The sequence below is a fragment of the Equus quagga genome, chromosome 13 (assembly GCF_021613505.1).
Source record: "Equus quagga isolate Etosha38 chromosome 13, UCLA_HA_Equagga_1.0, whole genome shotgun sequence".
Classification (NCBI taxonomy): domain Eukaryota; kingdom Metazoa; phylum Chordata; class Mammalia; order Perissodactyla; family Equidae; genus Equus; species Equus quagga.
The window spans coordinates 43,460,786-43,478,620 of NC_060279.1; the positions used below are offsets into that span (position 1 = coordinate 43,460,786).

Here is a 17,835-nt window from a genome sequence, read left to right on the forward strand (position 1 = left end):
CTACCCAAGAACAGACTGCACATTCTTCTCAAGTGAACACGATACACTCTCCAGGATAGACCATATGTTTGGCCTCAAATTAAGTCACAATAGCCAAAAGATAGAATCAACCCAAGTGTCCACTGACAGATGAATGGATTTAAAAAAATGTGATACACACACATATATATAAATAAAAGAATTTGAAAGGTTATTACATGTGAGAAGGAGTAGACTCATTTTTGAGATGTTCTATGGGACATGGCTTGACCAAATAGAGAAGCTATCGGGGGCTAGCTTTTGGCTTAAGCACAACTGAAGCTGCCAAGAACATGAGCCATTTCTGCAGAGCCGTGAGCTCTCGGCTGGTGAAAAAGGTCAAACAGAAGTTGGGTCACTGCTCTGACTGCTGTAAAGGGGATTGTGGCATTGAGTCCTTTCCAACTCCTAATCTTATGACAGAATGATTTAACTATAATTTTTATGTTTTGGTTAATATGAAAGAGAACTTCGATCTAAAAAGATGCCTGCTGTGTCTTCTTCCTCCCTCAACTCCCCCCTGCCCCTACCAAGTAAGTTCCCATAGGTCAGTTCCCATGGAGGGAGGGATTGGATCTTTGAGATCTGTCAGGGAATAAAACAAACACCTGTAACAGTTCCTGGCACATACTAGACACCCAAATATTTCATTAAGTGTCTAATGTTATTGTACTTTGCCTCAAGATTGGCTGCGACTGTCAGATACAGTTGATTTGCTTGGGTAGTGCTGTCAGAGGTATTTTTGCATGTAATGAGTCACTTTGATAATTTTCCACATTTTAAAGAGAGAAAGAAATGAGGCACATTTACAAGTATATCACTGAAAGGGCTGAAGGTAGTTGAATTGGGTAACGAGGAGGTTCTGTGCTGGTGCTATTCTCGTTTAGAAAGGAAGATGTGGTCTTGTGGTTAGTAAGGTAGATGATAACCAGACGACCCCAAATCTAATTTTAGCCAGGCTGCTGAACAGTATGATTTGGCACAGAGCACACATTGTACTCACCTTCGATTGCTTGATTTTCTACTCATTGCCTAACAAATATCCTGGACACTTAAGGGCAGCAATTTAACTCCTAATCCAGGATCTTACCATACCCAACCTACCTTTTTAACCCTCTCAACTAAAACCCATAGCCAGCTAAACTCTTAAATCTATAACAAAAAAATGAGTCACCTGTTTCCTGTTCTCTGCCTCTCCTATATTTAAGACCATCCTTCTTTACATGGATGGTCTGGGAGTTGAGACGGATTACAAGTATTTAAAGATGGTCAGAAGTTTGGCATAACAGAAGTGTCAGCTAATGGTTATAACAATAAATAGTAAAATAAATTGAGTACAACAGAGAGCAGGACTGGAGGGGGAGTGGGAAAGCAAGTAGCAAATGATTGGAATTAACTTTTGTTACCATACGTAACCATCTGATAGCCACCACCCCCACCCCCTTCCCCCTAATTACTTACTGTGTGTACTTCAGAGAGTGATAAAAATAGTACTGTGTTTCACTCTCTCTAATGTGTTTAGGGAGCTCTGAAGCCCACCTTACGGAAGGGGAAGGGACACAGGAGCCTATTTTGCATGAGATACTAGTCAAGTCACTCAATGTGTGTAATCTCCCAACAGGGAGATGGCCTATGGTTGTTCAGTGACTTGCTCAGTATCATGGAGTCAGAAAAAACTAGCAATTCGGTTAGACTCATTTTTGTACAACATTCTGTACTGCTTTTATTTTACATATATGTGCATTTATTATTTATTTATTTTTGAGGAAGATTAGCCCTGAGCTAACATCTGCTGCCAATCCTCCTCTTTTTGCTGAGGAAGACTGGCCCTGAGCTAACCTCTGTGCCCATCTTCCTCTACTTTCTATGTGGGACACCTGCCATAGCATGGCTTGTCACGCAGTGACACATCTGCACCCAGGATCTGAACTGGCAAACCCCGGGCCACCGAAGTGGAATGTGTGCACTTACCTGCTTATGTGCATTTATTTACATGTTTATATACATTACTCCATAACCAAGCTGAATTTTCCTTTATACCTTTTGTGGTTGGGGTAGTAGAGAAATATTACAGCCCACAATCAGACGTATCTAGAAGAGCAGAACTTGTATGACACCTTGTAAATTAAACTAGCACGTTTAATAATGTGTAACTACTCATACTTAATGTTTTTCTCCCTTTTCTTCCAAAAGGCTCATTTTTCTCCGTTTCTCTACAATCAAAGTCAAGAACTGCCTAATAGTTCTGTCAAGGAGGCTCCAGCTCCTCCTCCTGCTCCTCTGGAGGTCTCGAGTCTGGATACTACAGAGGAAGTAGAAGATCATAAGCCTAAGCTCTGCAGGCTGGTTAAAGGTGAAAATGGCTATGGCTTTCACTTAAATGCCATTCGGGGCCGGCCAGGACCATTCATTAAAGAGGTATGGTAATCTGGTTCCAGCAGCCCAATGAACACAGCCACAATTAGGAGAGTCAATTTTTCCCACCTATTGATGGCTTAGTAAAAAGGTGACATTGAAGGCCTACACTGAGGGTCCCACTTGGGTTCAAATAAATGCTTTTGTGGTCCCTTACCCTTTAGATAGCTACTAGTACATCCTAAGCTCCTATCTTTTGTTTCTTAGACAGCTGTTTCACCTAATTTTCCCTTTAGATACTTTGAGATCAAATAAACACAGTGAGTTGACATGACTCTAGTTGACAGTCACTATCGACTCTGACTGGGAGTGATACTTGTTTGCTCTGTGCATTTGGTCTCATGCCCCTACCCTGTGGGGACTGACAGTGAGAAGACTATCCCTAGAGCTCTCAAGGGAACTTATGAAATCTAAGGCCTTCAACCCAGAAGACATAATATATGATGTTCAACCACTGTAACACTACTCATTTGAGTATGGAAGTTGTTGCTTTCATAAGCAGAAAAGCATTAGAGCACCTTTCTTAACTTCTGTACCTCAAGAAGAAATAACACGGTTAAGAATAAAATCTCAAATTCCTCATCTCTCCTTTAAAGGGAAACTAGTCTAACATTCCCTTATTCGTGTTTGGAAGTGATAACTCAGAACCTCTCTGTTCACAGGTACAGAAGGGCAGCCCTGCTGACCTCGCTGGGCTGGAGGATGAGGATATCATCATTGAAGTGGATGGGGTTAATGTGCTGGATGAACCCTATGAGAAAGTGGTGGATAGAATCCAGAGCAGTGGAAAGAATGTCACACTCTTAGTTTGTGGACAAAAGGCCTACGATTATTTCCAGGCTAAGAAAATCCCTATTGTTTCCTCCATGGCTGATCCACTGGATGCCCCCCCCAATTCCAAAGAAGGAACCCTGGTGGAGTCAGAGCAGGACTTGCACATGGCAAAAGAACGAGTGAGTGGTCACACATTTCTCTCAGTGATCTAACTTACCAGAGTATACTAAAGTCCTTAATAAGTGCACCTCATGTCTACGTTTACGACAGATTTCCTAAAATACTAGAAAATCACAATGTAAGGATAACTAGCAAATCAAGTTATCATGGGGAGAAGAAGTAGCATAAGGATAACAAAATTCTTAGTTTTCATAGCATGGAGTTGACAGTCACTGTCTAGAGTTGATAGATCAAGAAGTAAATGTAAGAAGTTTAGGGGGCCAGTCTGGTGGTGCAGCAGTTAAGTGCGCACATTCTGCTTCTGCGGCCTGGGGTTTGCTGGTTCGGATCCTGGGTACGGACATGGCGCTGATTGTCAAGCCGTGCTGTGGTAGGCGTCCCACATATAAAGTAGAGGAAGATGGGCATGGATGTTAGGTCAGGGCCAGTCTTCCTCAGCAAAAAGAGGATGATTGGCAGTAGTTAGCTCAGGGCTAAACTTCCTCAGAAAAAAAAAAAGTAAGAAGTTTATCAAAATTATAATGGGGACCACCAGAAGAACCTGAATCAAACTATCTATGTACAAATTCTGGTTCTGGTTCTGGTTCTATGTATAAATTCTAGTGTTTAAGATTCAGTGCTCTCACTGCCATGGCCCAGGTTTGTATCCTGGTTAGGGAACCATACCACCCGTCTGTCAGTTGTCATACTGTGGCAGCTGCGTGTTGCTGTGATGCTGAAAACTATGCCACTAGTATTTCAAATACCAGCAGGGTCAACATGGTGGACAAGTTTCAGTGAAGCTTCCAGACTAAGACAGCCTAGGAAGAAGGACCTGGCCACCCACTTCTGAAAAACTGGCCACCAAAACCCTATGAATAGCAGCAGAGCATTGTGTGATATGGCGGAAAGTGAAAGGATGGTGCAAAAAGACTGTGCAGGCTTCTGCTCTGTTGTACACAGGGTCACTAGTAGTCAGAATCGACCCAATGGCACTAAGAACAACAACAAATATCAGAGCATAGCACACACAATAGCCACTGACCTTCTACTCTGGACTGCTTCACAAAGAAAGTATTCTAGTTAGTTGTCTTTAAAAATTCTCTATCATTTCTACAGGAAGTCAACTATAGTACTATGCTAGCTTTATAGAAAAGAAATATATACAGACATCAAGAAACTTGTTAGTGTCAAACAGCAAGCTGAAAACAAAAGCAAGTGTAGAATGCAGGTCATCTGGCCTCTAGTGAGTGACTGTGCCCCCTGAAGTAAGTCATGCAACTCTAGAATAGACTGTCCATCTCCTAATGTTCACACTCTACCACTTATGGATCCTTTGTTTTCTTTTGCACAGGCTGACAGTACAGCTTCTCATTCTTCTTCCAATTCTGAAGATACAGTGATGTGATGAGAGCAAATAATGGCTTTGGCTGATAGCTGTTTCTGGGTATTTAATAGGAATCTTTTCCCAAGGAATGAGCTGCCACCCGTTTACCGTCTCTGTTAGAAGACAACTCCTCTGGAAGCCAGTTCATTATGTGTGATTGTCTTAGGGGCAGCTATTGCAGATGGCTTATTTATGGTCAACTTAGGAAAAGTTAAGGCAGGAGCCAGATTCTTTTCATGTGATCTCTTTCAAGCTTCAACTTAACTATATTTCTCTGTATGATGATATTTCTTACTTCCATAGGCTCCTTGAGCACCAAAGATGATTCATAAATCTGTATATGTGAGAGCTGCTAATTAAAGTATCTGAGCAAATAAGCCTATTAAAATTATGCTTTTATAAGACTATTGCAGTTGCTAAAATAAATACCATTATAAATCCCTTTTGAGTATGCTCGAAACTTCTTTGTTAGCTGATATAAACCTTAATCGTGCTTTTGTTTTTCGTAAACTTTTTATGCTTTAACCTTCATTTTGCCTCTAGAAACCCAAAACACAATAAAATTCAGAATAAGATCTTACTAATAAAAAGAGACTTTCTGGTAATAAAATTCAGGGTTTTCTTAAATTGCATTTCCGAGTATTCTGTAAAATTTTCAACATCTTCTTTTTACAGATGAAGAAATTGAGTTCCAGGATGGGAAAGTGACTTTTTCTAGTTAACAGTTATTCATTGTTTTACCCCACAGCATGAGGGGCAGATGGAAAGACAAAAATGAGACATCACTGAATTGAATGTAATAATACTTAATAATACTAAGTTAAGTCTTAAATAATGCTAAGTTAAAAGGAAATCAATAAAAATGACTTACTTGAAGTCTCTGTTGGTAGGATCTATTTCAGTCGCACACCACCCCTTCCCCAGAAAAGAACAGATAACCTCTTGGTTATTTTAATGGGGCTGGGGTTGGGGGAGCGGGGGTGGGACACCAACTCACGTTAGATCACACAAGCATAATACTGAGCTATCCTTGATAAAATGAAGTTAAGGCCAAAGTGTTATAATCTCTGATTTTAATGACAGACAATCTCAAGGGAAAGCCATAACCTTCTCCATGTGAACCTTGACTAAGAAATTCCAAGTGTTTCACCCAGCTACCTTACACTTCTCTTACCCTAGAGTTCCAGTGTATTTTCCCTCCTAGTTTCTTGTGACTTTTCCACCCGCCTCTCCCACACCGCACCAGCCTCAAACCTACACAGGATGCTCTTGGCTAAGTACTAGCTTGAGTTACTTTGCTCTCTCACATTCTAGCTGATGCTACTCATGATCATCATCTGATGAGGAAGGTGTAAGCTGGAGGCTGAACATGCTACCACAGCATTTTCTTTGTTTAAAAATGTTAGGCCCTGGTCCCCTCCATTTTTTCCCTTTTATATACAAATCCTGAAACCACTAGCCTATAGCAGTCTGTAACAGGCACGGATTCAAGGTGCCATATGCTTCTCTGGTGCCTGTTTGTGAGCCAGATAGAGGAACAGTATGCTGGAGAGAGCACTGACAAGGAAGATCACATCAAACCAACGGTGATAGAAGTTGAACTGCAGTTCTCCAAGGACTTCGGTGATTATGGTGCGGTATTCTAGAGGCATGCTCATTCGGATCAGCAGTACAGAGGACACAAAGTACATGCCCTGTAAGTCAAACAAATTAATCTACAAGTCACTTTGAATGCAGTGAGGGACAGGTCAAAGGAAAACGTTAAAATATTTAAAAGTATAAAACACATTTCTGGTATTTTACGGCTGTAAACATAAAGCTAATTCATTAAACTTACCATTATCTGTGCTAATAGCAGGACAATGACATTGGAGGACTTACTGCTAGAGATGGCATAAAAGAACTGTCAAGAAAGACAGGAGAGATGAACTTATGCAGTACTGCTAGATTCCTATGTCAAGAACATTAAGCAGCAAGGTTAACATTTCATTGTCTCTTCCATGCCACAATCCTGTATAGAACAATTTATATGGTTAAGGCTATAATGAAGAGACCGAGACTGCCAAAAAAGGATCCAGTTATAGTTTTCCCATAGGGATAATTGGTGGTTTTAAGTACTACATTATAACATGAAAGGATTCTGATGGCTATCAAACTTTTCAGAAACTACGTGATACATATGACTTTAACATCGCTATAAAATATTGAAACAGATTACTCCAGGCCACTACAAGCCCTTGAAATTGTTATTAGGCTCCTGAGCTCTTTCCAAAATTGTGCTAGATGCTTGGAGATCCCTTCTTTTCTCCTCCCAACCTCTTCTCTCCTTTCATTCAAACAACTCTTGGACCTTGAAATTCCTACCTTTTCTACCAGTGAGGACTCACCGTCTACTTCCAGGAAGCCTTCCTATGTTGATCAGAAAAAACAGCTGAACATTCTGCTTCTCCTACTTCTGTATCCTCCTTACAAGTGACTCTTATAGTTATTTTTCTAACCTCAAATAGCTATCTCATTCATTCATTCCAAATATCTGCTGAGAACCCACCATGTGCCAGGTTCTGTTCTCATGCTGGGGCCATATCAGTGAACACAACAGACCATGATCTCATTCTATGACCTTTGGTAAATGTACTTATCTGATTGGTATATGATGTAAATAGATCATCATCAATTTATGTATTTAACTTTTTTTATTCTGTTGTATAAATATCTGTCTTTTAAATATTTGCGACTGCTGTTTAAGATCTCCAGAAGGCAGAAATCTTAGGTAAAATTATCTTATGGTGCCACATGTAATTAAACAAATAATAAGTACTTGTTAACTCTGTGATACAACATACCTTGGTAAGAGTGATCAGCAATCCTCTGATTGATGTGACAATGATTATTCCAACCAGAATGAAGGAAATGTGTTGGGACCAAAACTTCACCTGCCACCATAATAAGAAAAAAAGATATCTGTTAAATCTCTGTTCAAAGAGATGTGAAGGCTAAGAAGATGCATACTGATCACTTATGTGACTGTGAGAGAGAAGTTCATTATGCCCTAACTGATTTTTAAAAAGTTTTTAGGGAAGGAGGAAACCGTGTTAAGTGGCAACTAAAACATCAATAGGAAGACTGCAGTGAGTATCTTAATTAGCAGACGTAATCAAGACTCAAGGACAGAAAAAAGCAAGTGTAGTGAAGGGATGAAAGTAACACTAATAAATCAGAAAAGCTAATACAGCTAATATTTGCTAAAGCTAATACAGCTTCAATGTACTCAGTGAAAAACATGAATTAAAATAAAACTAAATAGCAGCTTGCTTATTTTTAATATTTGCGAATAACAGTCCTCTGATCACCTACAACTTTAAGGAATTTTTCTTTTTATAATAAAAGAACATATAACATTCTCAGCTATGGTCTAGGCAATAGATGACCTTCATTTGAACCACATGCTGATACCTTTTTCTCCTGTGAGACTGTTTCATAGTGAGAGGCAGCTTTGGGACCCTGTGCTTGATTCAGGTCTGAGAAGTGTCTGAGGGAGAGCTGTTATTACTAACATCTAAAAGATGTTATTCAGAATTAAGAAATATGGAGTATATAGATGAATTATAGATAGAATATATATATATATATATATATGCAGTAACTAATAGCCTCAGAAACCTCTGGTAAGAAAGAGCATTTCTAAAAATTCAGCCCAGTAAAAAATTTAAAAGAGGAAAACATATATGCAACAAGAGTGAAGCATCCTTTAGAGTATAATTTATATACCACTTGAAGGATAGATACTATGCTCCTTTACATGAAAAAGGATACACTATTGATCTGTCATCAAAAAGACGTGTGCTTTGAGCTGTTTCTCAAGGCCTGGAGCTCAGTTTGCTCAGGTTCATTTTTATTTTCTCTACCTACCAGAGGCGTGTCCAGCTGAGATGGATGTCTGGGTGGTAGCATGCAGTCTGTGGCTAGAATCACAGCACAGCTAACTGGCCCCCATGGGACTAAGAACATGACATTGGTCCTATTACCAAAGTGCTAATCAGCCAGAATCACTGGCCATATATATACACCTGGAAAATAAACTATTCTATAAAAAAGACATTAAACTTACATTGGACAAGAGTGTGTTGGCGACAGTGGCATTATGAAACAGCAGAGAGATGATTAAAAACATTTGTGCACAGGTTACAGTTACCATCTTTAGCTCAAAGGCCACATTAATTAAATGATAAAGATAATTTTTTACAGCAGAAATCATTTCAGTTCTAACATGGAACACTAATTAGTAGTTAACTTTCTACCAGAGGAGTCAAAGGTGAGTTGTGTGTTTGAAGATCTCATCAAATATCCCAGAGAAAAGCATCTGAATATTTGGTAGGGAGAAACTGGTGAGTGGTAGCTGGCTACAGAGAAGCAGAGGAAGAACTGTAGAAATAATCAGCATCCACGACAAAAATAAGTACCAGTCATGACTTATGGTTTTATGCTCTTTACAAATTTGGCATATGAATACGTCAAAACATACAGAGGAGAGTGGGAAGAACAAAAGCAGAATTAAGTACCTATAGTAAGGAAGTGGAATCTTAACAATTGTAATGTATAGGAGATAAAATAGAAAGAAACATAACCAGAATCTTGATACAACTCTTACATCAAATTGGATCCCAAGATAATTCACAGTGATCTCAATGCCTCTTGTGACGGGATCAGTTTTCCCAACTCGGTCAAAAACGATATTGATGGTTGCCTGCAGAAACACAGACCTTCACCTTAGAGCATATCAGTAATCACTTACTATTTCAAAAAGTGATTTAGGGGCTGGCCCCATGGCCAAGTGGTTAAGTTCAGGTGCTCCGCTTTGGCAGCCAGAGTTTCACCAGTTCAAATCCTGGGTGAGGACATAGCACCGCTCGTCAGGCCATGCTGAGGTGGCGTCCCACATGCCACAACTAGAAGGACCGACAACTAAAATATGCAACTATGTACTGGGGGGATTTGGGGAGAAAAAAGTAGGAAAAAAAAAAAGAAGACTGGCAACAGTTGCTATCTCAGGTGTGAATCTTTAAAAAAAATGATTTAAAATAATGAATTAATCACCACAACATATCTTATAGGTGGATGTTCCTAAAAATGCAATTCTACTCTCAATCCAAATCATATATAAGAAATCCATCTTGGCCATTCACATATAGGTAAACAAAAGTCCCTATCTACCCAATCTTTTCTGTAAAGAGTCAAGGGGAAGAAGGCTATGACATATACACGTTAATTTATCAGGAGCCAGAAAGGTAATATTCTGATAGATGAAGTCAGAGCAAGAGAATCAAGGAATTCCAAAGTCATTCCCTGTGGTTATTTCTGAATGCTCTAAGAGCAATCACTAAAATAACAAAAAGAGTTATAGCTAACAAGCCAACAAAGGAGATTAAATGGAATTATGAAAGATACCCAATTAATCTAAAAGGTGGCAAAAAAAAATAAGGAATAAGAGAAGAAAGCACAGATGGGACAAACAAAAAGCAAATAGCAACATCGTTGTTTTAAACCCAACCATATCAGTAATTATGTTAAATGTAAATGGTCTAAACCAGGGATTGGGAAACTCTGCCACTGCAGTGTGCTAGTAGCTACAGATAATATATAGACGAATGGGCTTGGCTGTGTTCCAAAACTTTATTTACAAAAGCAGGTGGTGGCTGGATTTGGCCTGTGGGTTGCAGATGGCTAACTCCTAGTCTAACCATGCCAATTAAATGGCAGAGACTGTCAGACTGTATAAAAAAGCCAGACCCAACTACATGTTGCTTACAAGAAACCCACTTTAAACATAAAGATACAAATAGGTTAAAAGTAAAAGAATAGAAAAAGATATATTAGGCTAATACTAATCAAAAGAAAGCTGGAATGTCTATATTAATATCAGACAAAACAGATTTCATAGCAAAAAATATTACCAGGGATTAAAAGGGTTATTTCATAATGATAAAAAGATCATTTCAACAAAGGGTACATAATGACCCTAAATGTACCTAATAACAGAGCTTTAACATATATGAAGTAAAAACTGATAGATCTGAAAAAAAAAAAAAAAAAAGCAATAGACAAAACCACAGCAATAGTTGGAAATTTCAACACCCTTCTCTCATTAATTGATAGGCAGGCAGAAAATCAGTAAGGATATAGAAAACTTTAACAATATTATCAACCAACTTGACCTATTTGACATTTAGAGAACATTCCTGCCAAGAAGAGCAGAATACACATTCTACACAAGTGCACATGGAACATTACCCATAGTTGACCATATTCTGGGTCAGAAAACAAGTCTCAATAAATTTAAAAAGATTCAAATCAGGATGGCAGCATCATGGCGGAGTGGGCTCTACCCTGAGACTCTCCCCACTAAGAACATTCATAAAACAACAGACATTCATACAACACAAAAGATATCTGAGAGATCCACACAGCCATATGTCTGAAGGTGGAGCTGCTGGACCCCCCGGGAGGCAGTGGAAGGAGGTAAGGGGATCTCCTGTCCCTCTCCAATTAGCAGCAATCTAGGCGCAGGACTGTGTGTGGCTCTGAGAGGAGACGGGGGAAAGGGCAGCCCTCTGCGAGAATGTCTTTGCTCTGGGAGTTGCCTCCCAGCCTGTGGGAACACCCCACACAGAGGAGGCTAAGCAACTGGGGGGACATCTTCACCAGCTGAGTAGCCCAGGAGGGCAGACAGTGAGCGCAGAGCGGGAGTGCCTCTGGGATCATGTACGTGAAAGAAAGTGCCTGTATACCCACCTGGCACACCAGCTTGGCCAATGGGGCAAAGCAATGGACCCCTGTCAGAGCACCTGCACACCTACCTGTGTAAAGCAGCAGCAGCCAGTGGGCAAACGCAGATGGACCCTGTCAGCACATCTTCCAAAGAACAGGCATAGCCGCCAGGGATTGTGACAGGCTTAGAATACACAACACCTGCCCACCCCCTCAGTGGCAGAAGGTGGAATCTGCACCTAATACTACCACTATGTGACAGCACAAATCCACCCCATCAAATAGTATGAAGAGGAATATTAAACTCCAGACCAGAAGGAAAATGTCAAGCACTCAGAAATCAATCCTGGAGTCACAGCAGTTTACAATAAAAATGACAGAGAATTCACAACAGCTATCATAAAGAAACTCAGTGGGTTACAAGAAAACTCAGACAGTTCAATGAAATCAGGAAAAAAATTAATGAACAGAGGGAATTCTTCACAAAAGAGATTGAAAGTATAAAAAACAAATCAGAAATGTTGGAGATGAAAAACAATGAATGAGATAAAGAAAAATCTAGAGTCCTTAAATAACAGAGCTGATATTATGGAAGACAGAATTAGCAATTTAGAGGACAGAAATATGGAAATGCTTCAGATAGAGGAGGAGAGAGAACTAAGACTAAAAAGAAATGAAGAAATTCCCCAAGAAATATCTGACTCAATTAGGAAATGCAACATAAGGACTATGGTATTCCACAGGGAGAAGAAAGGGAGAAAGGAGCAGAGAGCTTGTTCAAAGAAATAATAGCTGAGAACTTAAATGAAGCCAATAGAAATCCTAATTACATCAATGTAAAAAGACCTTCTCCAAGAAAAACTGGCATAAGTCAATAACAAAGAAAAAAATACTAAGGGCAGCAAGGCAGAAGAGAAGGATGTACAAAGGAACCCCTATCAGGCTTTCAGTAAATTTCTCGGCAGAAATCTTATAGGCTAGAGGAGAATGGAATGATATGTTCAAAATTGTGAAAGACAAAGCACTTTCAGCCAAGAATACTCTATCCAGCAAAAATATCCTTCAGATATTATGGAGAAATAAAAACTTTCCCAGATAAACAGAAACTGATGGAGTTCATCACCACAAGACAGCCCTCCTACCCTGTCAAGAAACGATCAAGAAGGCCCTCATACCTGAAGAAAAAAGGAAAGGGTTTACAAAGTCTTGAGCAAGGAGATAAACAGGCAGACAAAATCAGAAAATTGCAGCTTTTTATCAGAACAGGTTAGCAAACACTTATAACATTAAAGATAAAGGGAAGGAAAACATAAAAAATAACTATAATCACTTCTTTTTAACCACAACTCATAACACAAAACGGAGTAAGTTGTGACAACAACAACTTAGATGGGGAAGAGGAAAGGAATGGGACTTGCCTAGATCAAGGAAATAAGAAGCTATCAGAAAATGGACTATCTCATCTACGAGATCTTTTATATAAACCTCACAGTAACCACTAAACAAAAAACCAAAACAGAGACACAAATGATAAATAAAGAGAAAACCGAGTAAACCATCATAGAGAACTACCAAACTGAATTGGCAGTCAGAAATATATGGGACAAGAAACAAGGGAAATACAGAACAACCAGAAAACAAGTGATAAAATGGCAGTATTGACCCCTCATATAGCAATAATTAGTCTAAATGTAATTGGATTGAATTCTGCAATCAAAAGACACAAAATGGGTGGATGGATTAAAAAACAAGACCCAACAATATGTTGTCTCCACAAACACATCTCAGCTCTAAAGACAAACCCACACTCAGAGTGAAGTGAAGGAAGATGATACTCCAAGCTAACGGCAAACAAAAGAAAGCAAGTGTTGCCATACTCATACCAGACAAAGTAGACTTCAAGATAAAAAAGGCCATGAGAGACAAAGAGGGGCAGTATATAATGATAAAAGGGACACTCCACCAAGAGAACATAACACTTATAAATATATATGCCCCTAAGACAGGAGCACCAAAGTACATAAAGCAACTGTTAACAGACTTAAAGGGAGAAATTAAGAGCAACACAACAATAGTAGGAGACCTTAACACCCCACTTACATCAATGGACAGGTCATCCAGACAGAAGGTCAACAAGGAAACTGTAGAATTAAACAAAAAACTAGTCCAGATGGACTTAAGAGATATATACAGAACACTCCATCCAAAAACAGCAGAATACATATTCTTCTCAAGTGCACATAGGATATTCTCAAAGACAGACCATATATTGGAAAACAAGGCAAGCCTCAATAAATTTAAGAAGACTGAAATCATATCAAGCATCTTTTCCAACCATAATGCTATGAAACTAGAAATCAACTACAAGAAAAAAACTGGGACAGTGACAAATATTTGGAGACTAAACAACAGGCTACTGAACAACCAATGGATCACTGAAGAAATTAAAGGAGAAATAAAAAAATATCTGGAGACAAATGAAAATACACCATACCAACTCATATGGGATGCAGCAAAAGCAGTCCTAAGGGGGAAATTCATAGCAATACAGGCCCACCTTAACAAATAAGAAAAATCTCAAATAAGCAATCTCGAACTACACCTAACAAAATTAGAAAAAGAAGAACAAAGCCCAAAGTCAGCAGAAGCAGGGAAGTAATAAAAATCAGAGCAGAAATAAATGAAATAGAAACCAAAGAAACAAAAACAAAAACAGTAGAAAGGAGCAATGAAACTAAGAGCTGGTTCTTTGAGAAGACAGACAAAGTTGACAAACCCTTAGCCAGACTCACTAAGAAAAGAAGAGAAAAGGCTCAAGTAAATAAAATTAGAAATGAAAGAGGAGAAATTACAACAGACACCACAGAAATACAAAGGATTATAAGAGAATACTATGAAAAACCATGTCAACAAATTGTACAACTTAGAAAAATGGATAAATTCTTAGAATCATACAACCTCCCAAAACTGAATCAAGAAGAAATAGAGAACCTGAATAGAACAATCACAAGTAAAGAGATTGAAACAGTGATCAAAAACCTCCCCAAAAATAAAAGTCCAGGACCAGATGGCTTCTCTGGAGAATTCTACCAAACATTCAAAGAAGATTTAATACCTATCCTTCTCAACTATTCCAAAAAATTGAAGACGACGGAACACTTTCTAACACATTCTGTGAGGCCAACATCACCCTCATCTCAAAGCCAGACAAGGACAACACAAAGAAGGAAAATTACAGGCCAGTATCACTGATGAACATAGATGCAAAAATCCTCAACAAAATATTGGCAAACCAGATACAGCAACACATTAAAAGGATCATACACCATGATCAAGTGGGATTTATACCAGGGAAGCAGGGATGGTTCAATATCCACAAATCAATCAATGTGACACACCACATTAACAAAATGAGGAATAAAAACATATGATCATCTCAATAGATGCAGAGAAAGCATTTGACTAGATCCAACATCCATTTATGATAAAAACTCTCTATACAATGGGTATAAAAGGAAAGTACCTCAACATAATAAAGGCCACATGTGACAAGCCCACAGACAAAATCATACTCAATAGGGAGAAACTGAAAGCCACCCCTCTGAGAACAGAAACAAGACAAGGTTGCCCATTCTCACCACTCTTATTCAACATAGTACTGGAGGTTTTGGTCAGGGCAATTAGGCAAGAAAAAGAAATAAAAGGTATCCAAATTGGCAGTGAAGAAGCGAAACTCTCAGTGTTTGTAGATGACATGATTTTATATGTAGAAAACCCTAAAGAATCCATTGGAAAACTATTAGAAATAATCAACAACTACAGCAAAGGTGAAGGGTACAGAATCAACTTACAAAAATCAGTTGCATTTCTATACTCTAATAACAAACTAACAGAAAGAGAACTCAAGAATACAATCCCATTTACAATCACAACAAAAAGAATAAAATATCTAGGAATAAACTTAACCAAGGAGATGAAAGACCTATACAATGAAAACTATAAAACATTATTGAAAGAAATTGATGATGACATAAAAAAATGGAAAGATATTCCATGCACATGGATTGGAAGAATAAATATCATTAAAATGTCCATACTACCTAAAGCAGTTTACAGATTTAATACAATCTGAATCAGAATCCCAATGAAATTCTTCACAGAAATAGAACAAAGAATCCTGAAATTCATAAGGGGCAACAAAAAACCCCAAATAGATACAGCAATACTGAGAGAAAAGAACAAAGCTGGAGGCATTACAAGCCTGACTTCAAAATATACTACAAAGCTATAGCAATCAAAACAGCATGGTACTGGTACAAAAACAGACACACAGATCAATGGAACAGAACTGAAAGCCCAGAAATAAAACCACACATCTATGGACAGCTAATCTTCAACAAAGGTGCCAAGAACATACAACAGAGAAAAGACAGTGACTTCTTCAATAAATGGTGTTGGGAAACCTGGACAGCTACATGCAAAAGAATGAAAGTAGATCATTATCTCACATCATACACAAAATAAACTCAAAATGGATCAAAGACTTGAAGATAAGTCCTGAAACCATAAAACTCCTGGAAAAGAAACATAGGTAGTTCACTCTTTGACATTGAACTTAAAAGGATCTTTTCAAATACCATGTCTTCTCAGATAAGGGAAACAAAAGAAAAAACAAACAAGTGGGAGTTCATCAGACTAAAGAGCTTCTGCAAGGCAAAAGAAACTAGGATCAAAACCAAAGACAACCCACCAATTGGGGGAAAATTTTTGCAAATCATTTATCCGATAAGGGGTTAATCTCCACAATATATAAGGAACTCACACAACTGAACAACAAAAAAACAAAGAGCCCAATCAACAAATGGGCAGAGGACATGAACAGACATTTTTCCAAAGAAAACATACAGATAGCCAATAAACACATGAAAAGATGCTCAACACCACTAATCATCAGGGAAATACACATCAAAACTATACTAAGATACTACCTTACGCTTGTTAAAAAGGCTATAATCACTAGGATTAAAAATAACAAATGTGGGGCCGCTCCATGGCCGGGTGGTTAAGTTCTCGCGCTTCGCTGCAGCGGCCCAGGGTTCGGATCCTGGGTGCGGACATGGCACTGCTCGTCAGGCCACGTTGAGGCGACGTCCCACATTCCACAACTAGAAGGACCTGCAACTAAGATATACAACTGTGTACAGGAGGAGTTTGGGGAGATAAAGCAGAAAAAAACCCAAAAAAGATTGGCAACAGTTGTTAGCCCAGGCGCTAATGTTTAGGGAAAAAAAAAATAACAAATGTTAGAGAGGGTGTGGAGAGAAGGGAACTCTCATACACTGCTGGTGGGAATGCAAACTGGTGCAGCCACTATGGAAAACAGTATGGAGATTCCTCAAAAAACTAAAAATAGAACTACCATATGACCCAGCTATCTCACTACTGGGTATCTACCCAAACAACTTGAAAACAACAATCCAAAGTGACCTATGTACCCCTATGTTCACTGCAGCACTATTCACAATAGCCAAGACATGGAAACTATCTGAGTGCCCATTGACTGATGATTAGATAAAGAAGATGTGGTATATATATACAACAGAATAATACTCAGCCAGAAAAAAAGACAAATTCATCCCATTTGCAACAACATGGAAAGACCTGGAGGGAATTATGATTAGCGAAATAAGCCAGACTGAGAAAAACAAACATCAGATGATTTCACTCACATGTGGAATATAAACAAGCACATGGACAAAGAAAACAGTTCAGTGGTTACCAAGGGAAGCAGGGTAGGGGGTACGCACAGGGGGTGAAGGGGACCACCTATGTGGTGACAGACAAGAAATAATGTACAAGTGAAATTTCACAATGATGTAAACTATTATGAGCTCAAATAAAAAAATTAAAAATAGAAATACTATATGACCCAGCTATCCAACTACTGGGTATTTAACCAAAGAACTTGAAATCAACAATTCAAAGAGACTTATGCACCCCTATGTTCACTGCAGCATTATTCACAATAGCCAAGACGTGGAAGCAACCCAAGTGCCTATCAACTGATGAATGCATAAAGAAGATGTGCTGTATATATATAAAATGGAATACTATTCATCCATAAAAAGGACAAAATGGTCCCATTTGCAACAATATGGATGATCCTTGAGAGTATTATGTTAAGTAAAATAAGCCAGACAGAGAAAGACAAACACCATATGATTTCATCCATATGTGGAAGATAAACAAAGACATGAACAAAGAGAACAAATTAGTGGTTACTAGAGGGGAAGGAGGTTGGGGAGTGGGCATAAGGA

At 38.7% G+C, this 17,835-nt stretch overlaps 2 protein-coding genes across 12 annotated transcripts in view; one reads left to right on the forward strand and one right to left on the reverse strand.

The window, feature by feature from the left end:
* PDZK1 (PDZ domain containing 1) overlaps positions 1-5,195 on the forward strand; it is a 31,978-nt gene extending 26,783 nt beyond the window's left edge. For all 9 annotated transcript variants that reach the window (XM_046680820.1, XM_046680816.1, XM_046680817.1 and 6 more), the window contains 3 exons: positions 2,212-2,436; positions 3,096-3,386; positions 4,721-5,195. In XM_046680820.1, coding sequence (XP_046536776.1) covers positions 2,212-2,436; positions 3,096-3,386; positions 4,721-4,774 — 570 coding nt within the window. In that variant the 3' untranslated portion in view covers positions 4,775-5,195. The remainder of the gene's footprint in view (positions 1-2,211; positions 2,437-3,095; positions 3,387-4,720) is intronic.
* Positions 5,196-5,809: 614 nt separating this feature from the next.
* The window catches only part of LOC124249654 (Golgi pH regulator), a 52,214-nt gene continuing 40,188 nt past the window's right edge, over positions 5,810-17,835 (reverse strand). Inside the window, exons 11-14 of one of the 3 annotated variants that reach the window (XM_046680825.1) lie at positions 9,402-9,497; positions 7,597-7,686; positions 6,591-6,656; positions 5,810-6,447 (exon numbers count right to left, since the gene is read on the reverse strand). In XM_046680825.1, the coding sequence (XP_046536781.1) occupies positions 6,241-6,447; positions 6,591-6,656; positions 7,597-7,686; positions 9,402-9,497 (459 nt within the window). In that variant the 3' untranslated portion in view covers positions 5,810-6,240. The remainder of the gene's footprint in view (positions 6,448-6,590; positions 6,657-7,596; positions 7,687-9,401; positions 9,498-17,835) is intronic. The other 2 variants (XM_046680827.1, XM_046680826.1) reach the window with 2 other exon arrangements.